The following is a 21,515-nucleotide window of genomic DNA, read 5'->3' as shown; positions in this document are numbered from 1 at the left end:
ATATAAATAATTATATTGTTAGCTTTAAAATAAAAAAACAATGTTTGATATTTTAAATAATTATAATGATGGAAATTAAAACATTAAGCAGATAACTTTTAAATTAATTAACAATAAAAACAACTATAAATAATATCAAATCATATATTATATTTAATTTTATTTATGTGTAACTCGCGGGTAGAAGTCATTCAAACGATTGAGAGTATAAAGTTATAATAAATACATATATTATCATATAATTCAAAATAAACATTATATTATATCAATTTAGTATATAAATTATTATATCAAATTTAATAACAACTTTATTGTTATATTTAAAAATTAATATACTTGTAAAAACTTTGGGCATTCGCCTAATATAGTATAATATACCATAATAGTAAAAACAAGAGGCGGTGGTATAAGGTATGGTTTGAAAACTGAAATATAGTGACGATGTCGTTTCAGAGTTGATGACTTTATTTCGCTTCTTTAACAGCTCTCCTACCCTCCTCGCAAGAAATTGGCGGCAACCATTGACGGAATCGTTAATCTTCGAACGAGAATATGGGTGTTCACGGTCTTTGGGATCTGTTATCTCCCGTTGGTCGTCGTGTCTCAGTTGAAACCCTCGCCGGCAAAAGACTCGCGATTGGTCTCTCTTTCTATCTGCCCCGCCTATTCATATCATAAAACATGTGTCTACGGACTGAGATAGTTGATTTTCCAGTTCTCATTTTATGTTTAATTTTTCATGCGTTACTTTTACAGATGCGAGCATATGGATGATACAGTTCATGAAGGCGATGCGAGATGAACGCGGAGAGATGGTGAGGAATGCGCATATATTAGGGTTTTTCCGACGAATTTGCAAGCTATTGTTTCTTCGTACCAAACCAGTCTTTGTTTTTGATGGTGCCACGCCTGCTTTAAAACGGAGAACCGTAATTGCACGTCGCCGTCAGCGTGAGAATGCTCAAACTAAAATCCGAAAAACTGCTGAAAAGTTGCTTCTTAATCATGTGAGTTATTGGTCGATATTTTTCTTTTTCAGCATTTTCCATTATGTCAAACGGGAGATTCACAAGGACTTATATCTAACTACAAAATGCACATCTTTTTTTGGAATGAAGGGGCTAAATTTAAGTTCACACGATTTATTTAGCTAAATTTTGGTGCTTTCATCTAAAATGATTGTATTCTGATTGGCTATAGCTCAAGGCAATGCGGCTGCAAGAACTGGCAAATGATTTGGAGAACCAGAGAAAACAAAACGGGGATAAGGGCAAAGGGGTGATCACAGACAAAGCTGACCTTGCTGGGACTACTTCAAAAACGAATCCACCAGATACAAAAGGTTTTGATCAAGAAGCTTTAGATGCTATGTAAGAACATCTATGTTCTTATTATATGCATTTATATAATAGGATGGACCTATATGACGCATATTTTTGTGGTGGTTACTGGTTAGGTTGGCAGCATCCATTGAGGCGGGGGAAAACGGAGGTATCATAGGTGATGCATCAACATCTAGTGCTGGGGTTCTTGCAGAAGATGAAGATGAAGATGACGATGAAGAAATGTTACTTGTAAGTTATCAATCTCATTGTTTTTTTGTTGGTGATTCTGTACTATATACCATTTCATCTATATGATTGTTCTTTCAGCCAACACTTAATAGAAAAGTTGATCCTGCTGTTTTAGCTTCTTTACCACCATCTATGCAACTTGATCTTCTTGGTCAAATGAGAGAGAGGTTGATGGCAGAAAACAGACAGAAGTATCAAAAAGTCAAGAAAGCCCCTGCAAGATTTTCCGAATTGCAAATAGAGTCTTATCTTAAAACAGTTGCCTTCCGTAGGGAGATACATGAAGTCCAGAAAGCAGCTGGTGGGACAGGAATTGGTGGCGTTCAGACTTCACGAATAGCATCCGAAGCAAATAGAGAATTTATATTTTCATCTTCTTTTACTGGGGATAGGCAATCTCTTGCATCTGTTGGAGTGGAGGCAAACAACAATGTGAAAAGCCAGATGTCAACACAGCATTCGTCTACAGGTTCTGTGAATGGTGTTGAGTCAACTAATAAGTCAAACAGCACAATCGAGTCTTTCATTAATGAACCCAGAAAGGGATTTAGTGAAGATGTTGAGACATATAGAGATGATAGGGGAAGAATACGGGTTAGCAAGGTGAGAGCTATGGGAATTCGTATGACTCGTGATCTACAAAGGAACTTGGATCTAATAAAAGAGATTGAACATGATAAAGCTAAACCAGTTGGAATGTTTAATGACAGAATTACCCCTTGTAAAGAAACAGAATTCCCAAGTGAACTTCTTGAAAAATCAAACCTTTCCAGTCCTTCATATCAGGATCCATTTGTTTTCCCCAACAAAACAAACTTGGAAACTGTCCCAGTTAATGGAACTTCATTAGAGGTGTCTTTTGAGTATGATAAAGAGCAGCAATTTGTAGACAGTGATGATGATGTATTTGCTAGTATTGTGGCTGATAATAGATCTTCACCAAAGCAACCTGTTATAAACCTTTCAGATGGTGAATGGGAAGAGGGAATGCCTGGAAATTTAAAAGGAGAGAAACCTGCTGATTGTTGTGGTGATGAAAGTGAAGTGGAATGGGAGGAAGGACCTTCTGGTAATTTTGTGTTGGGCTCTGTAAGTGAAGTTGAACACAAGGAAACTGAAGTAGAATGGGAGGAAGGACCTTCTGGTAATTTTGAGTTGGGCTCTGTATGTGAAGTTGAACACAAGGAAACTGTTTCAAAAGGTGAGTTACTGGAGGAAGCAGATTTTCAGGAAGCAATTAAACGTAGTATGGATGATATGAGGTGTGCGAAAGATATTGATACATCATCATCATCATCACCTGAAGAGTTTCAAGATGACAAAACAATAGATGCCCATGATTCTCCCACTGCACAGTTGGAGACAACTACCTTAAATGATCCAAATATGATCAAAGTTCAGATGACAACAAAATGTCTCCCTGAAGTTTCCAATAAAGATGCGAGTGATGATTGTAATTTTCAAGGAGAAACTGGACATGTGGATATAGTGAATCCAACCAAAGAAAGTGGAGTTGAATTGAGTAATGAGCAGCATGAGGATAATTCTAGAGACGATGATGATGTCACTATAGTTGATGGTCAACAACATGAGGTCAAATCTCTTGTCATTGACCAAATTCTGGAGACAACAAAACCTGAATCAACTTCTGTTAAGGAATCAAAATCTGACTTTGATATTGTGCAGAAGGATCCCGAGGGAAGGGATAGTAATGCTTCTTATGAGCAAAGGAACGATGATGTCAGCAATTTTGTTTTGAGTGACATGATTGAAATCACAAAGGCTAATTTGGAGGAGGAAATGACAAATTTAACCAAGGAGCGTACGGATCTGGGTGATGAACAAAGAAGGCTTGAGCGCAATGCAGAGTCTGTGAGTGGCGAAATGTTTACAGAATGCCAGGTAAGCACAATATTTATAAAAAAAAAAAAAAAAACTCTTTTAAGATGCTTTTAGACCATTAATTCCATGTACATTGATTGTAGGAACTTCTTCAAATGTTTGGTTTGCCATATATCATAGCTCCAATGGAGGCTGAAGCTCAATGTGCATACATGGAACTCGAAAACCTTGTTGATGGTGTGGTTACTGATGACTCTGATGTGTTATTGTTTGGGGCACGAAGTGTTTACAAAAACATATTTGATGATAGAAAATATGTGGAGACATACTTTATGAAGGTATTATAAAGACGTTGTATGCATTTTTTTATTTATTAATATTTTTTTTTAAACTTATCTGATGCCTATAATTGGTTCTTTCAGGACATTGAAACAGAGCTTGGGTTACCACGAGAAAAGTTAATCCGCATGGCAATGCTCCTTGGGAGTGATTACACAGAAGGTATCAGGTAAGATACTGTTTTAGGTATTAATGTATTATGGTTGTTTTTTTTTATGGATTCCATTTGTGCAATTCTGTAGTGGAATTGGAATTGTCAATGCTGTTGAAGTCCTGAATGCGTTTCCTGAGGAAGATGGTCTTCATAAGTTTCGTGAGTGGATAGAATCACCAGATCCAAGTATCCTTGGGAAGGTTGGTGGTAAAAGGGCGAAACGGTCAAATGGTAATGCTGGAGAAGCAGATCAAAATGTTTCAAAGCCTGATGATGACATGGACATGATGAAGCAGATCTTCATGGAAAAGCATGTAAAAACTTGCTTCAGACTATTATTTTCATGACGCTTTTGCCCTTATCGTTGAATTTTTTTTGTTTGAACTTTCAAATGCAGAGAAACGTGAGCAAAAACTGGCATATTCCTTCTACTTTTCCAAGTGATGCAGTGATATCTGCATATGCATCTCCACAAGTAGACAAATCAACAGAGCCATTTTCATGGGGAAAGCCGGATCTTTTTGTTCTTCGCAAGTGAGTTGATTGATTCTGAAACGTTTTTGTTGCTAATGTGAATGACAGTTTTTAATGATTTTTGTTTTTTTGTTTTTTTTTACATTTGCAGATTATGTTTTGAAAAGTTTGGATGGGGTACCCAGAAGGCAGATGAGTTGCTACAACCTGTTCTAAAGGAGTACAACAAACACGAGGTCCTTTATCTTTTTCATTGTTTTTTTTAATTAGATCTTTTAGTGTGTTTGATGTATGAGGAAACCAATGATGAATTGATAATGCAGACTCAATTGCGATTGGAAGCATTTTACACTTTCAATGAGAGATTTGCAAAAATTCGTAGCAAGAGGATAAGTAAAGCTGTGAAGGGAATAGCAGGGAGCAAAGCATCAAAGTTGATAGATGAAAATGAGGAAGATAAACCCAGTAGAAAGAAGAGAAAGAAAGTGAAGCTTGAAGAGGGTAAAGATGATATAGAAACAGATCAGCTTCCAATTCAAGAGGAACACAGAAAGAACATCAAAGGGTCAGGTGTAAGAGGCAGAGGGAGAGGAAGAGGTCAATCAGTAAGGAAAAATGAGAACAATTTGGAACAATCTGGAACAAGTTCTGATGATGGAAACAATAGTGACTACATGCAAGAAACACATGATGAACATTCAACAGGACAGCATGAAATACGAAGGGTAAGCTATACTGTTCTTGATCACTTGTGTTTTTTTTTTTTGTCTTGTGAAGTGTCATTTTTGATTAATTTGTGTGGTTTTTATCAGTCAAAACGTGTTAGGAAGTCGGTGATACCCATGAACAATGAAGACTCTGAAATGGATGAGCCTAGAACACAAGAAGATGTTGGAAATGTAGTAGAGCCTTCAAAGGAGGAAGAGACCTTGGTCACATTATCAGTTGATGAGGCTGAACTGGTTAAAGATTGGTGTCAAAATGATGAAAACACCCCTGAGGCGGAATTATCTAACGAGTACCTTAAAATGGGGGGTGGGTTTTGCTTGGATGAGGACGAGGGAGATAAGGAGCCTGGAGAATCTGCTTGCAGCCCAACTCAAGTATTGAATGAACCATCCCATGAAGTAGGGGCAGAAGCATCCATTAGCCAAAATGTGTCACAGGTGAACATTGAAGAAGATGAAGATGAGATGAGACCTGTAAGTTTCTTGTCTGGTATACCTAACTTGAGGAGAAAGAGAAAGAAAGTATGAGCCATGAGTTTATTGTAATTTTAGTCAAAACATTGACATTGGAAGTACAAACACTAAATTACATAACGAAAAAAAAAAAAATCAAGTGATTCCGACTTTACATGTGTGAGTTATGAACATTTTAAAAACGGGACAGATTCCAAAAAATAAAAACAAAATGTTGAAACAGAAAAATGTGTTTGTACACTATAGCTGATTCAATATTTAACAAAAATGTGTCTGTACAGTCTAAAATGAAATACAAACACCAAATTAAATGCTAGAAAAAAAACTAAGTAATTTCAACGTCATATAAACGAGTTATGCATATTTAAGGAAACATGATAGATTAAAAAAAAAACAAAATGTTGAAATAGAAAATATGTAGTATTGATATTCTTTCTTTCCGGGCATGTGTCTGATTTAATATTTAACAAAAACATATGTGTGTACGGTAAAAAATGAATTATAAACTCCAAGTTACATATTGAAAAAAATCAAAATAAATTATAAACTCCAAATTACATGTTGGAAAAAATCAAATAAGTCTGATTTCATATGAATGAGTTATGTGCATTTTAAAAAACGGAAAAAATGTGAAACCAGTTCCGGTTTTGCCTGGACCGGTTTTCATAAAAATAGAGAACCGGTAACCGGACCTTATTACCAAATTTGGTTCCGGTTCTGGTTCTGGTTCGATTCTAGTTAGGTTCCGGTTTCATTTCAGTTTCGGTCCAATTCCGGTTCAGACAATTCTAATGTTTATCCCTATAATGACAATATGTATAAAAGGTTTTTGATGACCGAGTTTTTGATTTTGCTATCACGAGTAAATTAAATAAATGAATAACTATTATAACATGGATATATTATAACATGAATAGTCCCTATGGTTTGGGGTAATTTGCACGTTTGGTCCCAAACTTCTATTTTTAATTCGGACCGTTCCTATTGTATTTTTTTATTGCATGTTTGGTCCCTACCATACTTAAAAAGACTATATTATCCGTGTATATTTCTCTTTTAATTAATTTGATGTTTAGTAATTATTTTTTTATTAAAGAAATCAGCTTATAAACTATTGGGCCTACTCATACTCTTTAATATTTATCACATTTTCCCCTTAGGGGAGTTTGGTAGGGCATTAGAATGAAATGACTCATTAAGAGGGCATGAAAAAAAATATGTTTTTGGTTTGTTTAAGGAAAATAATCATTCATTCAACATGGAATCTCATTAACGTCAGGTTTTCATTCATGAGGTACTCCCTACTCCACATTTTTTTTTTTTTTTAATTCCATTCCCTCGTATCAAAATATCTTCCAATTTTGCCCTCAATCTTCATCAAGATAGGAAGAAATAATTTTGTATATCACTTAAAATCAACGGATGTAATCTCCAATTTGTCAAAAAACTTCTATCATTTTAATCCGTATCACACCAAATCAACCCCAGTTCATCAACAACAATGCATTTGTTTTCTTCTCTATATAGGAAGACGCCGATTATCTTTACTTATATCCTAAGTGTGTGTGTGTTTTTTTTTTTTTTTTTTTTTTTTTTTTTTTTTTTTAATAATGTGCTTGTTGAAGCTACTCTTAAGAAATAAGCTGTGAAGGGTAACATCTATTTTCCTTTTAGTTTTGTTAATCAAAATTTATGTACTTGTGGGTTTGATTGGTATTCAATTTTATGTATCGATGAAGTAGATTTATGCATCAATAAATCAAAAATTTGTATCGTGTGTTTTGTTTTTCCTGCTACGTCTTTTTTTTTTTTTCTTCTTCTTTTGTGCTCTAAAAACAAGTCAAGTTGGTTAGTTTTGAAAAATTGGAATTTTAAAAGCTACTACGGATAATGTCATAAAAAATGAGAAATCGTGCATGGAAAATCAACACATATTTATACCATTTGCATTTGATTCGTTTGGTTTCCTAATGCCGGATGCAGTAGAGCTTCTTAAGAGAGTATAACGGATTATGCATATCAATGTTATATCCATATATCTACAGATGTAATATTCAAAAGAATTGACTTTACCATACAAAAAGGTTTAACAACAGAACTTCTTGTTCGTTTTCCATCTTACTCGTACCATGATAACTAACTTTTATTTTAATGGATTAATTTTAAACAACCTAATGGTGTATTAGATAATTATTGATCACATATGTTTTAACTTTCACATTATTATTTATCCTCATACTCTAACTATCGAATAAAATCACTTTGCAATTGTTGATCGTACTTGACTTCAAAAAATTTGATCGTAACCCTTTAGTATGTGTGTCAAAATTTAATTAATAAATTTTTTTCCATAGAATTCATTTATCATTCATTGTTCATCTCTTGTTGCTATTTGGATAGTATCATGTAAACTTAACAAGACAATTGTTTTTTAGATTTACATATTTTTCCAACAAAATGAACTTTTTAGTTTATTGTACCATTTCTTGTGTAAATTTTGATGTTCTTGATCATAATTTTTTGTTTGGAGGTCCTTAAAGACATCAACCGATTGATAAATAACACCCTTATTCTAGTAGCCTTTCATCTGTATAATCAATGTTAAACCAAATTTGCCTACCTTTAATCCTCACCCGAGTTTTAGTCTACTGGTTTTACAGTCATAGTTGTGTTCAACTAAAATGATTCTTGCTACCAGTGATAAGATCCCTTTTTAGTATCCTTTTGCTTTGGTCAAATAATTTGTATATTGTGTCTGTTTTGGCCCAATATATTGATTAATAACCAATTGAGTTTCATCATTAATAGTACATATCATGAACCACCTTATGATTATTTCGATTCAGAGTGGCCTAAAACGATAATTTAACTTGTAAACTACTGTTCGATAATTTCATTTTGTAGCTTTATTTCCTTTAACTTTTCCATATGTTGTATCTTGTCAACTTCTTTGTACCTCTAATATTTGTTTTTAATGATAAAGAATCTACTCCTATTGCAGTTATAACTCACCTTAAAATGAATAGACAAAAAAACAACAAATAAACTTGTTGCATTTAGTGCATTGTGGATTGAGATAATAAGTTTAGTAAATTGGTATTTTCATATAGTGAGTACTACTAATTGTAAAAAAGATATATTTGAGAGATTTCAATTAAATATTGTGGGTTGAAAACCCTATATGTTAATCAGTTTCCCAAACCTGACCACTTAGTTTCTTTGTATTAGAGGTATCGATATGAATATACATGAATATTGATGTTTGAATTTGCCGAGGGATTTAAGGATTTTTAGACCATTAAATAAATTGATGTAAGGCTTGTAAAGACTAGTTATGCTTATATTTCTATATAAGTTATTACATGCCATGTTTTTAAATATTAATGAAAATGTTTCTCTGAAAACGCTTTGGTAATGATATTATCTCACATCAAAATAATGTTTTGGGACAAATTCCACACAATAAATGAATACGTCGTCTTAAAAAGCATAAATGAAAAAGTTTTTAATTGGTCGTAAAATTGGGGATGTCACACTATTCATCATAGATTTTTTTTCTAAACCGTAATTTCCCTCAAACACTCTCATGGATTTATTCTAAACTATAATTCCTCTAGAAGACTCTCGACCTTCTCAAATTCTGATTGGGATGGTATCCATAGCCTAGACCGGTCTACTAAAACATACCTCATGTACCTTAGCACAAACATCATTTCATGGAGGTCTATAAAACAAAAGTCGGTTTCTCATTCCTCCACTGAAGCTGAGCACAAGGCATTAGAAAATGCCTCAACTGAACTCATTTGGCTAAAGAAATTATTAAAAGAACTTGACATCATTATCTAGTGAACACCGACAACAAAGATGCTACTTACTTATGTGCGAATCCTCATGAAGTACATAACACTTGACTATTACTTTGTGCGGGAGGCAGCAAATCTCTTATGGTCTTATTAGAGTACTTCACATCAGTTTGCAAGATCAACTTGCCGACATGTTAACAACGTCACTTTCCTGGGTGCTGTTAGATCCAAGATTGGAGTTTCCGATGGATCCTCCATCTTGCCTTGTGGGGGCGTATTAGAGATATTGAGCCCACAACACAACCCATTTAGGATGAAGTCATATCCAATTACTCCTATATGATGAAACAATATACATTCAAATGTGCTGTCAAAATACCAATAATAGTACGTTAAATTTCTCCTGTAAATGCGTTCCTTCCAGCACGTAAATGTGTAAATGTAATCAAAAAAATTCTAAAACAATTTACATTTATAAACTCAACTGAAAAACTTTCTATTTCGATGATTGGATGTCAAAACTCAAAACGGTTCTGGTTCACTCCGTCGAGGAGTTTTTCTTGATTCCTTCGAATTTGATTTCACTCAACAATATATAACGGGTTTTTGAGATAGTTTTTCACGTTTCTATGATTGTTCTATAGATGTCGGATGTAGGAATAATATTATATTCACTAAAATAAAGGTTACTCCGGTTACATTCATGGTCAACAAAATTCATGTGGTTTATCAATATTGATATGAACGTTCATTTGATCTTTAAACAAAAATATTATTTCGTTACAACATATGTGAATGTTATGCGTAATTAACGCCAGTCTCTCTCTCTCTCTCTCTCTCTCTCTCTCTCTCTTATATATATATATATATATATATATATATATATATATATAGGGTTAGCTTCATGTGAGACGGCTTAATTTTGTGAGACCGTAAGACGCATTTATTTATTTATTTATTTATTTTTTTTAGTTAATTCAACTTCCGAAAATAATATTTAAAAAAAGATTTTTTGATTTTTCCATTTATTTTGCATTTTAAAATTATTTTTAGAATATGTACAGTGTAATATTCTATTTAGAATATTTCACATACATTTCAAAAAAAAATAAGATTTTTTTTTTGTTAATTCAAGTTCCGAAAATAATATTAATTTTTTTTTTAGATTTTTCCATTTATTTTGCATTTTAAAATTATTTTTTAGAATATGTCAGTGTAATATTCTATTTAGAATATTTCACGTATTTAAAAAAAACGGGATTTTATTTTTATTATTTTTATTTTTTTAGTTAATTCAAGTTCCGAAAATAATATTTAAAAAAAAGAATTTTTGGATTTTTCCATTTATTTTGCATTTTAAAATTATTTTTAGATTTGGTCTCACAAAATTAGAATGATCTCAAATGAACCTGAACTTATATATATATATATATATATATATATATATATATATATATATATATATATATATATATATATATATATATATATAGGGTTAGGTTCATTTGAGACCACCTATATTTGATGAGACCGTGAGACGCATTTTTTTATTTTTTTTATTTTATTTTTATTTTTTTATTTTTTTTAGTTAATTCATGTTCCGAAAATAATATTTAAAAAAGAATTTTTTGATTTTTCCATTTATTTTGCATTTTAAAATTATTTTTAGAATATGTACAGTGTAATATTCTATTTAGAATATTTCACGTATTTTTCAAAAAAAAATAGAATTTTTTTTATTTATTTTTTTATTTTTTTTAGTTAATTGAAGTTCCGAAAATAATATTTAAAAAAAGATTTTTTAGATTTTTCCATTTATTTTGCATTTTAAAATTATTTTTTAGAATATGTCAGTGTAATATTCTATTTAGAATAATTCACGTATTTTTCAAAAAAAAAAACGGATTTTTTTTTATTTTTTTTAGTTAATTCAAGTTCCGAAAATAATATTTAAAAAAAGAATTTTTGGATTTTTCCATTTATTTTGCATTTTAAAATTATTTTTAGATTTGGTCTCACGGTCTCACAAAATTAGAATGGTCTCAAATGAACCTGAATATATATATATATATATATATATATATATATATATATATATATATATATATATATATATATATATATATATATATAAGAACTCTATGCAAATGAGAACCACAAAAGATTAAGAACTCTATGAACCGACATTTAATAACTAATATGTATTGTGAATGTTACTAAATATGTTAAAATCTTAATTTTTGTCTGTTTGTTAAGAAAATGGCAAAATCATATTTTTTAGTATAATATTTTCATTCATACCATCATTTTATATTTTTAACCCAAAATTTATGTAAAATGCAAATTTATACAGTCCATTTACAGTATAATAGACAAAACTCACAACTTAATACTATCTATTTTACACTAATTCACAAATTTAATGAAGTCAAACCCAAACTCTACCATCACCACCATTAGCACACGCTGCCACCGACCACTCATGCCAACATTGCAACTATCTTTTCTTGAAAATCATATTTGCATATATAGTCATGCAATGAGAGGGTAAATACTACATTCATAATTTAATAAACCTATTAATTCACTCATATTGAATTTAATACAAAACAATTAAAAAACTAATGCATTCTTAGGTACTTATACAACACGAAAAATAAACATATTCTAACATTAATACAGAAGTTCATTCATAAATCATTTATATTTTAACACAAAAATTATAAAAAAAAATCACTTAAAGTTGCAATTAGTTCACAAGTTAATATAACTAATTACCGTTTAATATATAAAATTCACAACTTAATATATTAAATTAACAATTTGATACACTAAAATGTCATATTCTTAACTTAAAACTTACATTTTTTACTTTCAGATATCAGTTCACAGGTTAATATAATCAATTACCGTTTAATACGTACAATTCATAACTTAATATAATTAATTTACAGTTTAAACAGAAAATTCATAGGTTAATGCAATCAATTTAAAGTCTTATACACAAAAATCACAGTTTAATACACAAAATTAGAAGCTTAATATAGTCAATTCACAGTTTAAACAAAAAATTCACAACTTAATGTAGTTAATTCACAGTTGAAAACACAAAAATTATAGCTTAATACATAAAATTTACAAATTATTACAATAAATTCACAACTTAATAAACAAAAAGTATAAAATTCACAGTCATATTATCAACTTAAAACTCTTAATACAATCAATCATAAGTTTAATACATAAAATTCACAGATTAATACACAAAAACTATATATTCATATCCATATTATCAAATTAAAGTTTACATTTATACGTTCATATATGGAAACATATCTATGTATTAATTTGTGAATTTAATATAGCTTAAAATATAAAAAATTGCAATTTAATGCAATATATCCATAGCTTATTTACAAGTATAATACAGTTAATTCACTGTTTAATACCCAAAATTCACAGCTTAATATAACAAATTCACAGTTTAATACACAAAATTCACAGCTTAATATAACATTACCGGAAAATCACTTCTTGTAAATCTAACCTTTTGTTTTTAACGATAACGCTTGAAAACACATGAAATGATTGTCGGAACATATCTCTGTCAGAACTCGTGACCAAAAAGCACACATAGTCATGTTGAACTCACCGGGACGCGTAAACAGTAGTCGGAAAAGATCTGGCAATGATGAAAGAAGTCACCGAAGGAGAAGAAGGGGAAGAAATCTTGCGGAAATCTTAGATCTAATTTCATTGGCGAGATGAGGACGTGATCCAGATCTGATACATTCGAGATCTACTGTATTTTAGTGAAAATCTGGTGGTTTTGGCGGCTGTCTAGAGCAGACCTGAAGAAAAAGTGGTGGCTCGTCGGAGCAGATATGTCATTAAAGGAGGACACGATGACGACTGTGGCGGTTCACCACAACAACGACAAAGAGGAGGGTTCCAGATCTGAAACTTCGATGACGTATTTAAGTGTTATCGCCGATGGTCGGAGGCTGCGACGTGGAGGTGTCGTCGTTGACGGTAACATTGGTGAGGCGGCCGTCGACAATGGTGGATGTGGTGGTGTTCATCGGAGATGGTTGAAGGAGGTGAGAGGCCGGGATATTTATTTTGTCTCGGGAGAATAATGAAGAAATGGTATCAGATCTAATATATGTAATATGAGTAGTTCTTAGGTTCTTAACCTTTAGTGGTTCTCATTTGAACCTTTACCTATATATATATATATATATATATATATATATATATATATATATATATATATATATATATATATATATATATATATATATATATATATATATAGGTTCAGGTTCATTTGACACCATTTTAATTTTGTGAGACCGTGAGACCAAATCTAAAAATAATTTTAAAATGCAAAATAAATGGAAAAATCCAAAAATTCTTTTTTTAAATATTATTTTCGGAACTTGAATTAACTAAAAAAAAAAAAACTAAAAAAAAATCTCATTTTTTTTAAAAAAAAATACATGAAATATTCTAAATAGAATATTACACTGACATATTCTAAAAAATAATTTTAAAATGCAAAATAAATGGAAAAATCTAAAAATTCTTTTTTTAAATATTATTTTCGGAACTTGAATTAACTAAAAAAAAGATCCTATTTTTTTTTGAAAAATACGTGAAATATTCTAAATAGAATATTACACTGTACATATTCTAAAAATAATTTTAAAATGCAAAATAAATGGAAAAATCAAAAAATTCTTTTTTTAAATATTATTTTCGGAACTTGAATTAACTAAAAAAAATAAAAAAATGTGTCTCACGCTCTCACAAAATTAGGCCGTCTCACATGAACCTATATATATATATATATATATATATATATATATATATATATATATATATATATATATATATATATATATATATATATATATATATATATATATATATATATATATATATATATATATATATATATATATATATATAGGGAAAAGTGAATATACCCTTAAGGGTATATAAGCTTAGGTACCCAAACTCATAATAATACGTCGTTTTGTTTGATATATTCATTATAATATTGTTCAACTTCAATCCTTAGCTTGATTTATATTCAATATTTTTAAATTTTCACTATCATCTTCCTCTTAGATCACATCTTTTTGTCGAACATTTAGTAGGCTATATATATTATTCTTGAAAATGATAATTATGTAAGAGAAAGATAAATATGAAATTTATAAATTTTTTTTGAAGTAATTCAAGTTAGAAGTTGAATTATAAGAACATTGGACAATTACAATGTCTATATATGATAGAAAACGATGTAGTATGGTGGGTTTGGGTACGTAAGCTTATATACCCTTAAGGGTATATTCACTTTTTCTCATATATATATATATATATATATATATATATATATATATATATATATATATATATATATATATATATATATATATATATATATATATAACTCCAAAGATAAAAAAGAAACCGTGGAGAATGGGTTCGGTTAATCAACTGAATTTCAAACCTATCGATCAAAAGACGTGTTTAACATAGATTTCATTTCCTTATATATTTCTTTTTTTTTTTTTTTTTTTTGATTCGGCACCTTATCCAATCTGACTCGTTCCTTTTGAACAATTGGCACCGATTAAACACATTTTCAATTAAATCATGACATAATTGATATAGTGGTAAGTTAACCATTTAGTAGTTTCCATTTGAAAAGTCCTTAATTAGCTTGTTGTTTTGGACGCCTCTTAATTTCCTCTGACAATTCACTGTATGTTTATTTTTCTTCATTTGTAATTTCTATTGAATGCTTATGAGGAGACCCAGTACAGACGTGACTCACGTTCCAACCTCCTGACAATTAGTGTATAAATTGGCAATCTTGGTGTTGTAAATCTCACACAAAACATTTCAGTCGATCTGTCCCTCAAGATGAAACCCACCATGATTCTAATGATCTTATCTTCTGCGAAATCTCTCCTTCTTTCACCCATCAAACACTTTATTCATGGCGACTTCCACGATATCTATCAAAGGATGACACTCATCGATAGGCTTCTTTTCCTGGTGCTTATATTTCGATCCATGCATGCATGTAGCTTTCACTCTTAACTAAGTCAAAAAAATGGTGCACTAATTAATTCTAGGGTTTCATTATTTTGCAGATTATACATGGTGTTGATAAGATAGGGATTCAGTGGCACCGTTTGCCTGTTTTCCTGGGGCTGATATACCTTGCCATACGGAGGCATCTTCATGACGAGTACAATTTGCTGAACGTTGGGAAAACTCCGGTGGGGGTAAGGTTCAATGCTGGCGACATTCCGTTCAGGACAGCTGACGGGAAGTTTAATGATCCTTTCAATGAAGACGCCGGCAGTGAGGGGACTTTCTTTGGCCGGAACATGCCCCCAGTTGATCAGAAAGATAAGGTATATATAAAAATGCATTGACTTTATTTTATTTTTTATTTTTTATTTCATGTTGCATTATAGACTTATAGCGTATCCGTATGTTAGTAATAGAGTTCTGAACTCAAATAGCACATGTCCCGTTAGATATTGTCAAGATTTATTGCCGAGATAGGTTCACTAATTAATTAGGATTTAACGAATTAATGTACAGTTTCATCCTTTTTCCTGATTTTATGAAAGAAACAAAAACTTTTAAACTTTTAGATATGATTTTATTGGTCATTTGAAACAAAAGGTTATACGAAAATAGGGTTTAGTATTTTTTATTATTTATTTATTTATTTAAATTAAAGCTGTGTTTGGTGCGCCACAGCTAGCTGATAAGCTAATTTATTTTTCAAGTTTTTTTATGTTGTCTGTTTGGTAAGCCAAAAAGTAACTTATAAGCTAGCTTTTTGAAAAACTACTTAAATTAGTTTTTTAGGAGCTTTTTAAAAAATTTCCAAATACACCACTTAATTAATTATAGAAACACATACTCTTACATGTCCTTTTATGTAATTTTATATATTTCAGCTAACTTTTCAGTTACTTTTACCAAACGTTATTTTTTATCAACTAGCTTTTCAGCTATCAGCTAGCTTTTTATTTAACAACTAGCTTTTCAGCTAACAACTAGTTTTTCAACTAGTACGCTAAACATAGCCTAAATATGAACAAGTTATATATGCTTTTGAACTTGAACTTTTTTTGGTCGATGGTTTAACTTATTTACCCATCATCATTTAACTTAGTTATGATATATATATATATATATATATATATATATATATATATATATATATATATATATATATATATATATATATATATATATATATATATATATATATATATATTTCTCTAGCAAACTCAACTAATTAATTTTAATTTAGTTGGGTTTAATATTTGGTTCAAGATTTCAACTCTAAATAACATGGATGTGATTATACAAGTGCCAGAGAGTAGGTGGGTGGTTGGATCGGAACCTTTCATATTGAAATGATATGAATAACAAGTAATCCTTATTAATGCCCGATTAATTATGTTTTTCTATATTTGTTTATAATTGATCCCTTCAATATAGCTTGTTTCAATTTGCAAGATTTGGTTACAATAGTCCAAAAGGTTTTTAATTTGATTGATCCTGTTAAAAAACTCCTTACACTTTGTCTTGTAAAAACTTGGTTGAAACCTCATTTTTTATATATAAAGTATACAAGTATTACCACTTCAGTTTTGATTTTCGTGGTCTTCTAAAAAACAGTAGTTTTTATGGATGTGTTATGATAAATGTACTTGACTAAATATTAAGTCAAAATTTTGATCGTTATAGCTAGGTGTTACCACTATATAATAATTAATAATTCGTAATTTTGAACCATGCATATACTTCTCCTTACGTCCAAATTAAATCAACCTTTTTGGGGCAAAGATAAACTAAGAACAATTAGGTCTATTATAATTAATTAACATAAAGAAGCGTTATGTTTTCTTGATCAAACTTAGATTTCGTCATTTGGATTTGATTTCATAATGTATTATGTACGTAATATATTAATAATAAATGTATTGTAACACGAGTACCAACTAGTACTGTTGCTACTGTATATAATATTAATCTCTCCAGAAAAGAAAACCAACATTTTGATTCGTTTTTCAAATTAGGCATGATATATATTTTCTGAATTTAAAATTGTTGTGGACATTTAACTAAGATATTATAAATTAAGTTTTGGTAGTCGTGTTAAAATCTAGGGTGATAATTGTCAAAAATAGATTAAGAAATGTCTTTCAAAGATTTGATTAGGTGCTTTCCTCCATTAAATATATTGTAAACAAGTTGTACATAGTTTATTAGTATTTATGTAGTATTTTGTTTTAAATCTTCTCCGTTTCAAACCAAAGGAAATATAATTATAGTAATTTTACTTATTGAAATTATATAAATTCAAATATTAAATCGAGACCCGGATCAAAAATTCCATCTGCATAATTGTAGACATAATCACATTTATAAATCATCGATGTGTTTTTTAAAAAAAAAATCATAATTTTACATGTAAATAGCTTCTAACTATTTTTAAGGAACACCTATACAAAAATAAAAGTTACAGTTCCAATTCTAATTTTCAGCTAGTTTGTCTGCGTGGTTATTAATTACTCACTTAATTTTCCAAGCATATTATTAAAATAAAAACTGTATTTGTATAACGGATTTCTTTTCCCATAGCCAAAATAACAAAATTATAATATCAAAATCTTCACGCAGTAAGTTTTTTAATGATAATTGTTGGTTACTCATATCCTTATCTTAGAAATTAAGATATAACTGGTAATTATTTCTTTGTTGATCAACATTTATATATAGTATAATTATCTAGCTAGTTCCAGAAAAATCAAACACATTACGGTTTTCAGAAATCGAATAACGGAACAAGTTTACATGTGATTTTTAACTTTTTGTGAATCCTTACTAAGAATCACAAAGAGTCTAATGTTCTTATGCATATAAAATGAACAAATACAATCGATTAACTGTTCATTGTTCTATATATCAGTTGACTTTTTTATCATTCATTGTTATATAACAGATATTAAACTAATTAAGAATGATATTCAAGAACTATAAACAATATTACTGCAAGGAAAAGATATTAATTAATTAATATACCAAGTTTTGTGTGCAGCTGCTAAAACCGGATCCAATGGTGGTGGCAACAAAACTTCTCGCACGTAGACAAATCATAGACACCGGTAAACAATTTAACATGATCGCTGCTTCGTGGATTCAGTTCATGATTCACGATTGGATTGATCATCTTGAGGCAACACGACAGGTTTAGTTTATATATGTATGCGTATATATCATTTTAAACAAGACATGATGCAAGAAAAACTAACCCAAAAATCATGGAATTGCATCGATCAGATTGAGCTAAAGGCACCTCCAGAAGTAGCCAACCAATGTCCTCTCAAATCCTTCAAGTTTTATAAGACCAAAGAAGTTGACACGGGATTTTATGACATCAAGAAAGGTCAACTTAACATCAGAACTTCTTGGTGGTATGAACAATCAATCTATTTTTAGAACTATTTGCGACTAAAAACAGTTGCTGAATGAATAATATGAAGTTAAGAAACCAATTCTTTTAGGGACGGGAGTGCAATATACGGAAGCAACTCAAGTAAATTGAATCAGTTGAGAACATTCAAAGAAGGAAAGCTCAAGATCGGAAAAGATGGCCTCCTTCAACATGACAATGACGGAGTTCCATTATCAGGCGATGTCCGTAATGGTTGGATCGGTTTATCAACCTTGCAAGCTCTCTTCATCCTCGAGCACAATGCCATTTGTGATGCGTTGAAGGTGCATGCGTACATATATATACACACAAAACCCATTCACGTAATTAACTTTAAATTCACTAGTAATTCTCATTTACAAATTAATTATGTATATAATATATTAGAAAGAATATCAAGATTTGGAGGATGAAGATTTATATCGTCATGCAAGGCTAGTAACTTCTGCTGTCATTGCCAAGATCCACACCATTGACTGGACTGTCGAGCTTCTTAAGACTGACATGCTTCATGTAGCAATGAGAGCAAACTGGTAATTAATTGATCGAAATAGTTGGAATTAATTAGTTAACTAATATATTTGATTATTTTTTTGAATTGATTTATTCAGGTATGGGCTACTGGGGAAAAGATTCAAGGATACATTTGGACACGTTGGAGGAGCCATATTGGGAGGTCTTGTAGGATTAAAGAAACCCAATAACCATGGAATACCCTACTCACTAACTGAAGAGTTCGTGAGTGTTTACAGAATGCATTCTCTCTTACCTGATCAACTCTTCATTAGGGATGTTAATTCAACACCAGGCCCCAACAAATCTCCAAAATTAACCAAAAAGTGAGCCAAATTAATTTATCTTCAGTAGTTACAGCTTCAAATAACTTACTTGTTAATTTGTCATTTGGTAGCAAATAATATTGATGGAAACTTTGATCAACATTTATTTACAGGATTGACATGATAAATTTGCTTGGAAGGAGAGGGGAGAAGGAATTATCAGAAATTGGATTTACGACACAGATGGTATCAATGGGACATCAAGCATGTGGAGCTCTTGAGCTATGGAATTATCCGACGTGGCTGAGGGACGTGGTGCCACAAAACGTTGATGGCACAGATCGCCCAGATCATGTCGACTTACCATCCCTTGAGAGTAAATATATATCTTCTTAATTTCCTCACTAAAATTCAGAATAATTATTCTGTGTATCTACTTATTGATCAAAACACATTGATCATGCATGGTGATGTAGTTTACAGGGACAGGGAGAGGAATGTAGCAAGATATAATGAGTTTCGTAGATCACTCTTTTTGATCCCCATTTCCAAATGGGAAGATCTGACGGATGATAAAGAAGCTATCAATACATTGCGCGAAGTGTACAATGATGACGTGGAGCAGCTCGATATGTTGGTAGGAATGGCAGCTGAGAAAAAGATTAAAGGGTTCGCCATTAGCGAGACAGCTTTTGTAATATTTATCATCATGGCATCAAGGTACAACGACTTAACACCATAAGAAAAAACTGACGCTGATGATCAAAATAAGCAAACTGAACGGATATATATTCTGATGAATTGCATGGTTTTGCAGGAGACTGGAGGCAGATAGATTTTTCACGAGTGACTTCAATGAAGATGTTTACACAAAAAAGGGGTTGGAATGGGTGAATACAACAGAGAGTTTAAAAGATGTGTTGGACAGACACTACCCTGAGATGACCGATCGATGGATGAACTCTGCAAGTGCTTTTACGGTGTGGGATGCTACACCAGATCCTCATAATCCCATCCCTATATATTTTCGTGTGCCTAAATGATAGATGATTTTTCTTTTATATATAAATTAGATTATCACCCCGTGTTAAAATAAATATCATTTTTAGATTGCGGTATTGTCTTAAGTGAAATTTTAATAAAAAATATTAATTAAATTTATTTTTAGAGTTTTTAAACAAACTTATTAAATAAAAACATTTAATATTTATATTAGATCAATTTGGTTTTTTAATGTAGTAATTTTAACATAAATGATCCATCCGTTTTTTGTTTTATCACAACATGATGCGATTCGTTAATTAAAACATGTTGTGTAGTAGCTTTATGAATTGATTTTGTTCGGTGTATCAACCCTAATGGAAGCTCATATGACTCTTTTCATATTAGCTCTGTAAACCGAAAAACAACAATAAATTGTTATATGTACTAGCAACGTTAAATTCTGCAAAAAAATTCGATAAACATTACAATTAAAGTGCATTGCCATAACTATACTCATCAAATTCATACATTGTAATTTTGTCAATTTCTAAAGTTTTTTTTTTCTTATAAGAATTAAAATATGATTTTTCAGGCTAAACCCAATCAAATCTACATATTCCGATCAAAGAAATTATTACAAAAAAAAAGCATGTGATAACGAAAATATAATATTAGTTTCATAATTTGCTAAAAGGTTAACACTAATAAATAATAACAAACTTTCACAAATCTTGCATTTTGGTAAGTACATCCAACTAACAAATGAAATTCAGTTTGGAGGATTGATTCAAGAAGTGCATTCATGACTTATTGTAGCTAA

General features: G+C 30.7%; 2 protein-coding genes across 3 annotated transcripts; both read left to right on the top strand.

Moving 5' to 3' along the window:
- Positions 1–431: 431 nt before the first annotated feature.
- On the top strand, positions 432–5,739 carry UVH3 (5'-3' exonuclease family protein). Of its 2 annotated transcripts, XM_078980970.1 has the most exons (13): positions 432–640; positions 757–1,007; positions 1,201–1,370; positions 1,457–1,574; positions 1,653–3,167; positions 3,261–3,476; positions 3,560–3,754; positions 3,839–3,924; positions 3,998–4,223; positions 4,307–4,443; positions 4,535–4,619; positions 4,707–5,108; positions 5,196–5,739. In XM_078980970.1, the coding sequence occupies exons 1-13, from the start codon at positions 553–555 to the stop codon at positions 5,637–5,639; spliced, it is 3,933 nt and encodes a 1,310-aa protein (XP_078837096.1). In that variant the 5' UTR covers positions 432–552; the 3' UTR covers positions 5,640–5,739. The 2 variants fall into 2 exon arrangements, with proteins under 2 accessions (XP_078837096.1, XP_078837095.1); XM_078980969.1 differs by having other exon boundaries at positions 1,653–3,476.
- A 9,469-nt stretch (positions 5,740–15,208) lies between these two features.
- On the top strand, positions 15,209–20,819 carry LOC145029235 (alpha-dioxygenase PIOX-like). Its single transcript, XM_078977833.1, has 10 exons — positions 15,209–15,460; positions 15,559–15,825; positions 18,537–18,686; positions 18,779–18,912; positions 19,003–19,216; positions 19,320–19,465; positions 19,544–19,771; positions 19,885–20,087; positions 20,188–20,431; positions 20,529–20,819. Exons 1-10 carry the CDS (start codon positions 15,326–15,328, stop codon positions 20,752–20,754), a joined length of 1,947 nt encoding a protein of 648 aa, XP_078833959.1. The 5' UTR covers positions 15,209–15,325; the 3' UTR covers positions 20,755–20,819.
- The last annotated feature ends 696 nt before the right edge of the window (positions 20,820–21,515 follow it).

Source organism: Lactuca saligna, chromosome 2, assembly GCF_052625555.1.
Source record: "Lactuca saligna cultivar CGN05327 chromosome 2, ASM5262555v1, whole genome shotgun sequence".
NCBI lineage: Eukaryota > Viridiplantae > Streptophyta > Magnoliopsida > Asterales > Asteraceae > Lactuca > Lactuca saligna.
The sequence above is the reverse complement of the archived record's forward strand: the minus strand, read 5'-3'. Positions and strand labels throughout refer to the sequence as shown.

Coding starts and splice junctions, on each gene's coding strand:
- UVH3 (XM_078980969.1), top strand. CDS start 553: ATGGGTGTTCACGGTCTTTGGGATCTGTTATCTCCCGTTGGTCGTCGT. Junction 3,755..3,838: donor TGGAGACATACTTTATGAAG/GTATTATAAAGA, acceptor TGGTTCTTTCAG/GACATTGAAACAGAGCTTGG. Junction 5,109..5,195: donor GACAGCATGAAATACGAAGG/GTAAGCTATACT, acceptor GGTTTTTATCAG/TCAAAACGTGTTAGGAAGTC.
- LOC145029235 (XM_078977833.1), top strand. CDS start 15,326: ATGAAACCCACCATGATTCTAATGATCTTATCTTCTGCGAAATCTCTC. Junction 15,461..15,558: donor TCGATAGGCTTCTTTTCCTG/GTGCTTATATTT, acceptor ATTATTTTGCAG/ATTATACATGGTGTTGATAA. Junction 20,432..20,528: donor TTTATCATCATGGCATCAAG/GTACAACGACTT, acceptor ATGGTTTTGCAG/GAGACTGGAGGCAGATAGAT.